General features: G+C 37.6%; 1 protein-coding gene across 1 annotated transcript; it reads right to left on the bottom strand.

Annotated features, from left to right (window-relative positions):
- Positions 1-1,226: 1,226 nt before the first annotated feature.
- Positions 1,227-9,917, bottom strand: BBS5 (Bardet-Biedl syndrome 5). Its single transcript, XM_053471392.1, has 12 exons — positions 9,709-9,917; positions 7,064-7,146; positions 6,221-6,286; positions 5,811-5,860; positions 5,210-5,337; positions 4,756-4,891; positions 4,113-4,208; positions 3,403-3,465; positions 3,028-3,162; positions 1,795-1,878; positions 1,553-1,576; positions 1,227-1,454 (listed from the first exon to the last, which is right to left on the bottom strand). Exons 1-12 carry the CDS (start codon positions 9,768-9,770, stop codon positions 1,353-1,355), a joined length of 1,029 nt encoding a protein of 342 aa, XP_053327367.1. The 5' UTR covers positions 9,771-9,917; the 3' UTR covers positions 1,227-1,352.
- Between the last annotated feature and the right edge of the window lie 2,006 nt (positions 9,918-11,923).

Raw genomic sequence — 11,923 nt, 5'->3', positions numbered from 1 at the left:
CAGACCCCTGCCTGGAGGATCACACAATTACCATTTACCAGTGACTCTACAGCCAGATTCCCTCCTATTCTTTGCAATGCCCTACCTCAGTTTATCAAGCTCTTCCCTAGTCCATATGTCCAAAATGCTATTTGATGCACTATTTGGTATGTCCTTTTGCCAACTCTACATAATTATTTTAAATATTAAAATATCAGCCATTTTCAGCTACAATTATCATTTACAGTAAGAAAATCTACACTGTATTTTTGATCCATTTGACATTATTTAATCAAAGTTGGCGGGACAGCCAACATCAGTTTTAAGGACAAGCACAGTTACTAAATAATACTATTACAAATCTATGCAACTAATTCAGTGTGATATAATTAGTGTTGGAGAGGGGAAACTCACCCAAAATGATACAACTGACACCACTGTCTTCCACCAGGTCTTCTGATAAAGTAAGTTTATTGGAACAAAATTAGAAAACAATTTTCCTTAATGTTAACCTATATTTCTGTATACAGCACTGGATTTTATGCTCGGGGGGGGGGGACCTTTTTTCCCCATGGGACTTTCCCTTTAAGGTCTGGAATGTATGTTTTTAACTATTCAATGCAGAAACACTATTTTCTGTCAGCAACCTTGTATTGCTTAGGATATGTTGCTTTTTATTTCTTTTAAAAATGTATAATTTGTTTAATTCTAGAATCCGCATTTTTTATTTCAGACAGAAATTGATTTGATCTTCATGGCGTAAAGTTGCAGTTGAAACACCTCAATTAATACAACTCTTTGAAAAAATTTTGTTCATTGGACATATTTTAAAATAAAAAAAAAAAACAACTCTTTATACAGTAATTTATAATTAAATTTAATGGGTTAATAGTAAACAGTTCTAGTAAAATAACTTTCAAATGTGTCATTTTGCCATTTTCTTTTCAAATGACTTAGTCTTGGAACTGGGCACTGCATCACAATCGCAGAAAAAAAAAATTGAACTTGGTCTGCAAGAAGAGCTCTGATGATATCAGTGTCAGCGACAGCTCGCCAGCCTGTTCTGGAAGCACATCATAGAATGCCTCCCTCTTACTCCTCTAGAGGGCATCTAGCTGTGATGTAATACAGCAGCACACTCTGTTGCCACTGGTGGAAGATCAAACAGGAACGCGGGGATTAGGAATTCACATCTACACTTCAGGATAATTAAGGAAGAGGGTAGAGGTGGTGGGTACTCCTGAAATATTGTAGTTCTGGAGACTCCAGTTCCTGTTTTGTTGCTAAATACTAATTCCCCTTTCTCATCCTGTAATGGTCGCTTCATAAATCTAAAAGGAAAAATAAGCTTTTGCGTCGGCAGTTAGAGGACTTTACCCCATCACATCCCATAAGCCTTGGAGTGTGAAGCCATCTTTCAGTTTTTCTACTGCGAGGCCAAGCTCTTCAGAAAACACAGGTTCCCGATCTTGTTGCTAATGTTTTCCAACAAGGTGAATAAATAAAACAAGTTAGTGAGAACAGATAAAAAAGCAAGCACAAGTGAAAACACTAAAAAAATAAATCAACTTACCTTGTTCCCATCTGCAAAATATGCCTACAAATATAAACAAAGCAAAACAATGGGTTTTTAGAATATTTGGAAACACTATACTGGTTCACGCATCCGACCCCTATGATGAAACAATCAAGAAAATTACGCTTTAAAAAACAAACAAAACAAAAAACACACACACAATCCAATCACGAAAAATCATAAGAGAAAACAAACAAATAAAGCAAAGCATGGGCAGACTATTTGCAGGGAGACCTTACCACAAAAGCATCAGTGTGCTCGTCGGCTTCTATCTCAACATCATCCTGGACCTGTTCTACGGTGAGTTCTTCCAGAGCTTGTGGCTAAAACCATATGGATTGTATTAGACGACTGCTTGGAATAGTTTCACGTTTGTGCACTATTGCCAAAGACCCCAATACAATGAAGTTCACAATTATTTATCTACCCAATTTACCAGTGCTATGTGATTTAAAGGCGCACAGATTAGTTTATTATTCATTTTTGAATATAAGTGGTAAAAGTGGTAAAAGAATGTAAAACAAAAACTGCATAAAAAGCATTTCAGAATTAGAAAAAAAAGAAAACAAAAAGCATATTATTGTTACAAAATATATTTGTTACTAATGGTTACCAAAATGTTCTCACAACATTATTACATTTTATTCACAGATTCTGTAGCACTATTACGTGGGGAGAATAAAAACATCCACAACCACAACAACAATATACAGATTAATAATAACATGAACAAACGTAAGGCATGCTGGTACATAAGCAGATGAGGGACCTACTATTTCAAGTTTAAATGAATCTATTTGTATATGTATTTTCATAAGTGTTTATCTGTTATAGGTCATAGCACAGTAATGTAATTAGAAAACAAATTTTTTTTTTGCGACACGTTTGTAAAAAGACTTTGAATGATTTAACAGGGCAGTAACGCAACTGTGTGCCAATGGATTAAGAGAATACACACACACGCCATCTTGCAGCTTAAAGGGGTAAAGCTGAAAAGAACACACTGACCAGCTTAATGATGACACATGGAATATACACAAAAGCTATTTTTAAATAGGATAATTTCAAGCCTGTTTTACGTTACGCTGAAACAGAAATCACGCTCAACACTTAAAAGTGGGGCAAAATATAATTTAAACTGATACTGATCAACACAATAGTGCTAAAGACTGGCCTTGGGTAGAAAGAAATCAGACTTTGTTGGATCTATAAATGAGCACAGTGACCAATTGTTATCTTTCGCAGACTGGCATTATATTATTATATTTACTAGAATGGCTTGAACTTAATTCTTCTTTTTCCCATATTTTCCCATCATGAAATTAGCGCATAGGTAGATTTATACGCAAAAATGTATTGTAAGAGTGGAGCATATATATATATATATATATATATATATATATATATATATATACACACACACACATATATAACGTACATTAAGCATAATAATATATATTAAGGAGCATTACCTTTTCCTCCATCTCATACTCCACTCCGAATATCGGACTTGCAGAGTAAACCCTGTGCAGGGAGTTGATTTCTTTCACTGAATCCTGAAGTTTTTCCACTGGATCGATTTTAAAGCCAAGCACATATCCACCGCTCTGACCCAAAGGGGAAAGCAACGCTCACATGAGAACAGTACTAGTGCCGTCATATCTCTCAATTGGCTTTTAACGATAAGAAATTGTGCAAACATGCAACAGTATAAGTCTGAATTAAAACGTGCTGGAAATAATTGTTGAAAAGTTGAAAATATTTTATGAGAATAATAATTACAATATCAGAAATACAAAATTGGCTTTAGTTTAGCAATCAGTTTATGGAAACATACAATTTTTTACCTGTTGGGAGCTTTCTATCACGAGGGCTAAACCAAACTTTGAATCTCTGATCTTTATGGAACGCTAAAAAAATAAATAAAATAAAAAGGGTTTTCTTAGATTATATAATGTAACAAAAGATTATAGTGATATATCATAGCGATCTAATACAGGTCACACACTCAATATGAAGGATACTAGCAGATTCCAGCTTATCCATATGTAACTACTTTCATTACGTTTGCATTAAGATTCTTTAACTATTATTCTGCTTTTTTAATTTTTGTGCACCCACACAAATTATGTTGGTTTTTCCACACATTTTTTCCATGCATAAATATGATTTAAATGGGATATAAAAGTGGAGAAAATCGTCGCTCAATGGGTCAATTACAAGGGAGATCTTCCCAGCCGGTCAATCTGCACAATGAGGTCTGGACCCAACCTGCACAGCCTCTGTGGTATTCTGTACCATTTGCCCTTCTTACCTGTTGTCTCTGTAAGTCAAATTGTTATGTTACATACTACTTGTTTTGTCCTGTCCACCCATTGTACAGCGCTACGGAATATGATGGCGCTATATAAAACAATAAATAATAACAATAATACCAGTCAGTGCTCAATAAGGACGAGGTCGTTGAGGACCCCCATTGAGAAGTCAGGCCCAGCGTAGCGTGCAACAATTTCAGGTTAAGTTATTCATTTGCAATCACAGGATAAGAGAGACTTACTATTTGTAGATATGGGATGCTGACGTTGAAACTGTCATTCATGTTGGCATGCCAAACTATTCTCACGTTCGTTATAAAGAAAGTCCCCAAATTACCCTACAGGGTTAAGAAATAAAATAATGAACACATTAAACACAACCGGTCAAATACAGTGCTGATTGGTTAGATATCTGTAGAAGCAGTTAGTACAGAACTGGAAAAGAAATATATTGTAATGAGAGCTGTTAGAATGTAAATAAACCCCGTACTGGTGAGCACCCAGTTTAAATGGTATAATGGCATTAATATAATATGACATTATATGACATTAACTGTGGCCTAAACATTACTTTGTTCCAAATTGTTATTGGACCTGGTCATAGAACAATAATAGGACTGTTCTTTAGCAGAATGTGTCAGTGAATGTATAGATCATACGATAGCAGTAGCACTAGTTCTTCTTTGCCTGTTTTTTTAAATTGGACCCACTAGCATGAAATGAAGTGCTATGCCAAGGGGAGCATCTCATGCCAGCAGCAGGTCCTTATGGGACACACTGTATATTTACGGTTTCTTACTTCTAGATTTATAGTGAAATTTGTTTGAACCGCCAAACCCTCTCCAAGAACAAATACATCATTAAGGTATATTTGGAAATTCGTACCTGGTCACTGGATAAATTCCATACTCCATTGATTTTATCATAGACTTGCTCTCGTGGAAGTAGTCGCAGCTGCTTGTTTTGTATCAGCGCACCTCTTAATTTAAGGTCTCGATACATTTTAGAAGTCTCATATGCTCTAGAAAACACAGAAATGTAGCATTTCAAAAATCATATATGGAATTGGTAGAGGCTCAACTCAGCCCGGGCTGATCAAATGAAGAAGAGTAGGAACTTTTTGGCTAAAAGATGGCTGAAACAGTGGTGTGATCTGGCCATCTACGTGGTCATCCACTATAATTGCCTACCAAAACATATTAATAATAATATTAAACTCAACCCTAAAAATATTAAATGGCCTTTCCCATCAAAAGGTTGGAAAATACAGCACTATATAAACCAGGAATAAACCACAAAATGACAATTTCTAGAATTTTAGATGACAACATTATATTACCTGTGAACAGCAATGACAGATGTGAACAGCCTTGGGCTTCCAGGGACAATATTTGTAAAAATAAATTCAAAGCGAGTATTATTGCATTTTGTTAAAATATAGAGGGCTTCAGTCTGACCTCGTAATTTCTGCAGACATAAAAATAACATATTTTAGATACTGAGACGGAACTTGTCAGTACGATTCTCTTAATATAACTATATATTACAAAAGTTTCTGGGCCTTTTAAAACTATACCTCCTACATTTTGGCTAAATGCCTATTTAACTAAATAAATTTATCACAAATATGTTGAAGTTAAAATTGTTTGTGTATAGATGCCACGATAACAAGATTATCAGTGTCATTGACTTCACCTCTCAGCGGTCATAATGTTATGGCCGATCAGTGTATCTTCAACCCTCTCGGTAAAGTAAAATACGTTACACCTAACTTTCTCCACTGATTTCTGAGAATCCCTTCATTTTGGCCTTTGGTGTCGCAATGAGAAAGCCCAGATGCTTTTTATGCGTCTAATCTTTTCAGGGAAAGATAAAATGATAGATGTGTTTGCATATGTTTAACGTGAGGCTTCATGGACGTATTGCTACATCATACTTACTGAATTAGCAGTCCTTGTGGTGATATTTAGAATACAGTTGTAGCCAACAGCTAAAAACAACACAAAAAACAATGCGTTAAGGAAGCAATATTAAGGTGTTTTTGGATCTTCCTGCCTCCGCCCTACCAATTTTTGTCCCATCTATGGATTAAATACATTTGTGGTACATGAGGACTGCTTTGATTTTCTAACCATCCAGACTTGAAATTTTCGTGGAGATGCCGGCTGCCAGTCTATAGTCAGACACGGGGTAAGCAACCTGGATTATTATTAATTACTATTTTACACACACTGACTGTAGAAGGATATATACAAAAAAGAAAGCATCTTCCACTCACAAATTCCCCAAAAGAGTATAACCAAGGTGGAATGTTTTAGTGTAATTGTGTAAATTCTTCTCATGTACTCACCCAGATTGACACGGGGCAGCGCCAGAGAATGCCAAATGATTCGCAAATTGGTCACTAACAGCCTTCCTGTAATAAAAATATAAGAACAAAAAAGAAACCAAAATACATTAATTAGGGGTCTACTTGTGAAAACTCAAATTAAATTTCTATAGGACATAAGTTTGGGTGAATAAGATGATTTGGGGGTAGACGCCAGGAAACTGGAACTGTTGTATCTTAGAAAAGAAATATTAACAGCTAAATATAAAGACATATTGATATAAGGTATATTTCCAAAACCCAATAGAAGCAGTGTCTAAAAAGACAAAGCTCTCTTTCTTTTATATCTGGTCCTCCTGTTCACTGGCGCAGGCAATAAAATAACCCAAACCTCACTTACTACAATCTGGGGCTTTAAAAAAAATATTTTGTGCAGCCACCTTAAACTGGGTGTTAAGAGTTTTACTGGCTCTCAAAATTCTGATTGTGTTATTGTATTGTTGTTTAGTGATTTATTCGCTAAAGGGAGAGTTGTGTTTCAGCTTCTTGACTTCACTATGCATTATGAAGGGCCAATCCCTGTGAGCTTCCGCTGCACGAGGAGCTTGGCTAGACCTGGATAATGTATAGCTGATCAGCAAGGTTTTCGTCAAAGTCTGTTCACATTTAACTATGCACTATACAGGGTCAGCTCAGCCCTTCTAGCTGGAGAAACCTGTCAGTGTTGGCACTTCGAAATGAATAGTGAAGTAAGAGTTCAAACCACAACTCCCCTGCCAACTCTCTCTTTAGTGAATAAGCCACAGGGTCATACACGGAGCATTTTATTACAACAGAAGATCTTAGAGCATGGAAGCCTCTTACCTCTGTCTCCATTGTTTCCTTTAGTGTCTTCAATAGAATCTAAGCAGTCTATAAGAACCTCTCCTGATCTCATTTTCATTTGTCTAAAACATAATCAGAAAAGAACAGTATTTTGTACACAAATCAAACAAACGTTACATACATATACAAACAGACACATCTACATCATAACATCATAACGCAACATCCGATGTTTGGTGAATATACACAAAACACTGCATCTAGCACTGGATCTGGAACAGCTTCTGAATGCAGTATTGGGACATTAACACAACTCTGCTGACATAATCTTAATAAGATTAACATATACTAATCTGGAAGATTAAGGGATTTTGGAAAATCAAATTCGAACTAAGGAATAAATAATACAAAATAAGAGGAAGCTGTGTCAATTAATAGCAGTATGATCTGACATCTTAAACCCCACTGTTAAAGAATAGTGAAGAGGCGGTTAACAGGACACTCCGGCCATCATATGTATTTTCATGCATAAAACAGGTCCCTTTTAATTTGTATGTGATCTGTTTTGCAAATGAATGAGGGGATTCTGCAGAATCTCCCCAAATGCATTTGCCCCTCCCCCCAATGCCTGCAGGCAACGCATTCCTCCGAATGCATCTCCATGCACACGACGCACTCACCTACGATCAGCTACAGTGCTGGCTTTGCTGAACGTTGTGTGCAGGGGGTCTGTTTAGACCCCAGCGTGCATGTGTAAAATCTTCCCATTGATCTCAATGGGGGCACTATCCTGCAACTGATTGGCTGCTTAAGATGTCAATCAGTAACAGGACCAATGGAACTATTTCACCCCCATTGATTAACAGAGAAAATTTAGTGCAAATTCTGTGTCAGATAAGTGCTTTACTTATTTACTTTATTTATTTTACCCCATTTTGGAAGAGTAATATGCATTATTTTATGGCAGGGGTGTCAGGGACACGTAAGAAACCCCAATAGCCCGGTAGGAGCGGATTCTAAATATATAAGTACCATATATCTGGGTGTTTTACGTGATTGCTTATATTATAATTTCGAAGATATCTATTTACAATTTAAATAATTATCCTTAAAATAGAACAAGACAAAACTAGAATAGACAAATTGTGTTATTTCACTAGAGATGCTTTTGAAGGAACTCCGGTTACCACGAAACAAGTTAAAACATCAACGCCGGGTACGGATCCGAGAAAACCTTTTACGTCTATCTTCCTCTGTACGTCCAGACGCTCTTCTTGAAATAAGTACATGGTAGGATTTAAATATATTCTTTGGCCTCGCTAAGGTTCATGACATTTTACCGAGGACTCGGATAATCCTAGACTGATGCCAGATATGCCAAGAACGTGTGAAATTGTTAGATTGTTCGTAACGCATGAACCAGTTTATACAGAAAAGTTTAATTTAAAATATATATTTTTTTTTCATAAACAGGATTACACTTTCAGGCGTCTGATCACCAGAGGACAAAATCATTTTCCTGAAGTTCTCCACTTTCAGATCCTTTAGCTCACAGTCCTTCTCCGAAGAATATTAAATCTGTTCTGCCTCCCAGATCATCTAAACCCCTTACGTTTCCCTGCGATGGCGTTTCAGCCGGTCTGGCTGACTACTGGGCCAATTTTCTTGGTTTAATCTCGGCTTAATCCTGAACTCAGCTGTTAGAGGACACCGAACGAGAAGCGCGTTCACGCACGCTCCCAAACCATGTGTATATGGACACGCTCCCTCTAATTACAGGAAATTCACTGGCACGACCACCCCTTTAACGCAGGCCTAATTATATATATATATATATATATACATATATATATATATATATATATTTATACACACACTACCATTCAAAAGTTTGGGGTCACTTAGAAATCTCCTTGTTTCCAAAACAAAAGCAAATGTTTCATTCAAATAACATGAAATGGATTGGAAACCCAGCGCAGACAGGGTTAATTTTGCAAGTGACTATTGTAGCTGGAAACGGCTGATTTTCTAATGGGATATCTTCATAGGGGTACAGAGGCCCGTTATCACTCTCATCACACCTTTATCACTCCCATCACACCTGAGTTCCAATGGCACATTGCGTTCGCAGATCCAAGTTTAAGTTTAAAAGGCTAACTGAAGAATTGCAACTGTGTTGCAGCCAGAAATTTCTTTCACATGAAAACAGCTACGGTAATTCATAATAAACAATCACTTTTTATGTGTCTGCCGCCTATGGAAAGCCCTTTGCGTAGCTGGTCAATGCATTTAGAAGAATGATGTATTTTATTTACGTCATTTCATTTTCTGCTTTTTATAAACTCATTGTGACTTGTATGGCTCCAAAACGCCACGATACCCACATCCAGCGCACATTCTGGGCTAATGCAGAAGAGGGACAAAAAGGGGGGCACTTGGGAGGTATGCATTATATAAAAGCATAATGGCCATACAGGTGGACTGATAAGTAAATCGATTTAACATCATGAAATAAGGGATATTACTCATAGGCCATGTTTAGGAAGTGCAAACCAGATGTGAATTACTAAATCTAGTAAGAGCATACTGGTTGCCATGGTAGTAACTCCACATTTTAACGTAACTAAAAACAGCTTTTTACAAAGTGCTCTTTGCCATTTACGTGCATGCCGATCTTTACTCACTGAGGTGATATATCAAAGCGGACATCACGGTCCTCCCACAGGGCGTCCAGTACAGACAGCATACTGCTCTGCTGCTTCAACCCCGACACCCGGATCTGTCAGCGCAGCACTAACACAAGCAGATGCAGCAGGCGGTTGCCCCGGCAACCAGATTCGAGACGCATGCGCATAAAGATCAGGACTTGGCTAATACACCTCCGCTGACTGGATGCCCGACATGCTTATTGAAACTCAAATACTTCCGGGCACTTGAAGTGCGCATGCGTGTTCAATCACCTGTGTTATTTACTGCGTCACGTGGCGTTGGCTCGCTTGTGAGTTGAAGCCGTCCCACCAAAATAGATTTTTTATTTGCATCCTTTCTTTGATTGGTGGATCTCGATGCACCATTATTTAGAATTGCAATTGTGAGTGTTGTCAAAACCAAGCTGTCAAATAAGCTTTAATGCAACTACTAGGGGAACATAAAGAGTACTTTATAGGGGGTGTCAGGGGCATTAGTTTGCTCCTTTAACCCCTGTGCAGGTTCGCTATAAAGTTTAATAGTGTTATTTTCTAGGTTGCAGTGTGACAAATTACGTAACTAGGAACTTTCTGGCTCTGGCTACCCAGAGCCCCTTTTTGCAGGATGTGCGTAGGAGGTCCCGCTGATGTCAGTGGGCGTCCTGTCGACGTCGCGGGGTATACTTTTTAATGGGGGAGTGGAGCATGCTGGGAACAGCGCTCTTACGACCCCGAGTTTCCTCTTAGCGGTGCTTCACTTGGAGTCTCCCTGGAAAACCGAGCACTAAAATTACCCCTAATTTTCACATGTGAGCCCAGAGAGCGTCTTGGTGTACAGTTTCTATTACTGATTGTACATGAACGCTGTCATACTTGGTTAAGCTGCTGATGTTCCTGTTTTGCGGTGTTTTGCAGTTTGTCTTGTATGTGATAAAAGTTCTGTTATTGAATAACCTCAACCAAGATGTGAAACCCTGGAAAATGTTAATGTTATACACAAAACTTAAAAACAAAACACGTATAGTGAGATGTAATAAGTTGGTGTCATTTGCATAGGTCTCCCAAAATGTCTTGGAATGCTGAATGGGACACACCAAGGCATTTTGGACAATGCTCTGCTTCCAACTTTGTGGGAACAGTTTGGGGAAGGCCCTTTTCTATTCCAGGATGACTGTGCCCCAGCGCACAAAGCAAAGTCCATAAAGACATGGACATAGAGCCCTGACCTCAACCCCATTGAACGCCTTTGGGATGAACTGAAAGGTACATTATGAGCCAGACCTTCTCGTCCAACATCAGTGTCTGACCTCACAAACACTCTACTGGATGAATGGGCAAACATTCCCACAGAAACTCTCCAAAATATTGTGGAAAGCCTTCTAGGAAGAGTGGAAGCTGTTAAAGCTGCAAAGTGGAATTAAATTCATATAAATGCTCTCTATGCCATTAAAACAGCAACAAAACAGGTTTATGGTACATTTTTATTATCACAAAAAAAATTATCACAAAAAGTACATGCAAAATAATGACAGTGCCAATTTTCTTTCCATAAAATATTTTCTAAAATACTAAAGTCAGCATTGATAAAATGGAGGCAAGACTCCAAGATTTTTCGACTGTGTTGCCATATACAGAAAACTATACAGTGTGCTGTGGGGTCTGTTCACTAAACCCAAAACCTACCAGCTAAGCTTCATATAACCCAAACAAGCCTTACTAGAACTTGGGTAGAAGTGTGTTCTAATTCAGTATTTGAACAACAAGATGGATAGTTATAATCTGTCTGAATTATCTGTGTACTTTTTCTTAGCTAAAATCAGGTTGAATTTTGCATAGTCAAGTCTTAATCTGGTGAAAGACATACATGAATTGGGTTAATCCTCTATTATCAATAATGAAAAACTAAATGGAATGTTATAAGGAATTTGGTGACATGATGGAAATGACTGCTGTGTTCAATTTCCAAGCTCAGTAGGGCACCAGTTGACTTTTCTGATGTTAGTTGTCATTGCCCCTGCTTTAAAAAGCTTGTTGGCTAGACCCATCCAGTAACATCTCAGATGTAAGGCATCATGACCATTATAATAGGAAGAATAAGTAATTTTAATCTATTTTAAAATCCCAAATCAAAAGCTGGAAGAAAGAAGGTTAGCTTAACGGTAGAGTTCAGATCACAGAATTATGTTTCAAACCCTGCATACGTCTGTATAAT

Source organism: Spea bombifrons, chromosome 7 (assembly GCF_027358695.1).
Source record: "Spea bombifrons isolate aSpeBom1 chromosome 7, aSpeBom1.2.pri, whole genome shotgun sequence".
NCBI lineage: Eukaryota > Metazoa > Chordata > Amphibia > Anura > Pelobatidae > Spea > Spea bombifrons.
Note: the sequence above shows the minus strand (reverse complement) of the source record. Positions and strands in the feature narration are given on the sequence as shown.

Bases quoted from the DNA above. Each gene is read 5' to 3' on its own strand.
- BBS5 (XM_053471392.1), bottom strand. From the start codon at position 9,770: ATGCTGTCTGTACTGGACGCCCTGTGGGAGGACCGTGATGTCCGCTTT. The intron at 4,209-4,755 runs GTACGAATTTCC...TTAACCCTGTAG, and splicing joins GGAATTTATCCAGTGACCAG to GGTAATTTGGGGACTTTCTT. The intron at 1,879-3,027 runs GTAATGCTCCTT...ATATGGTTTTAG, and splicing joins AGTATGAGATGGAGGAAAAG to CCACAAGCTCTGGAAGAACT.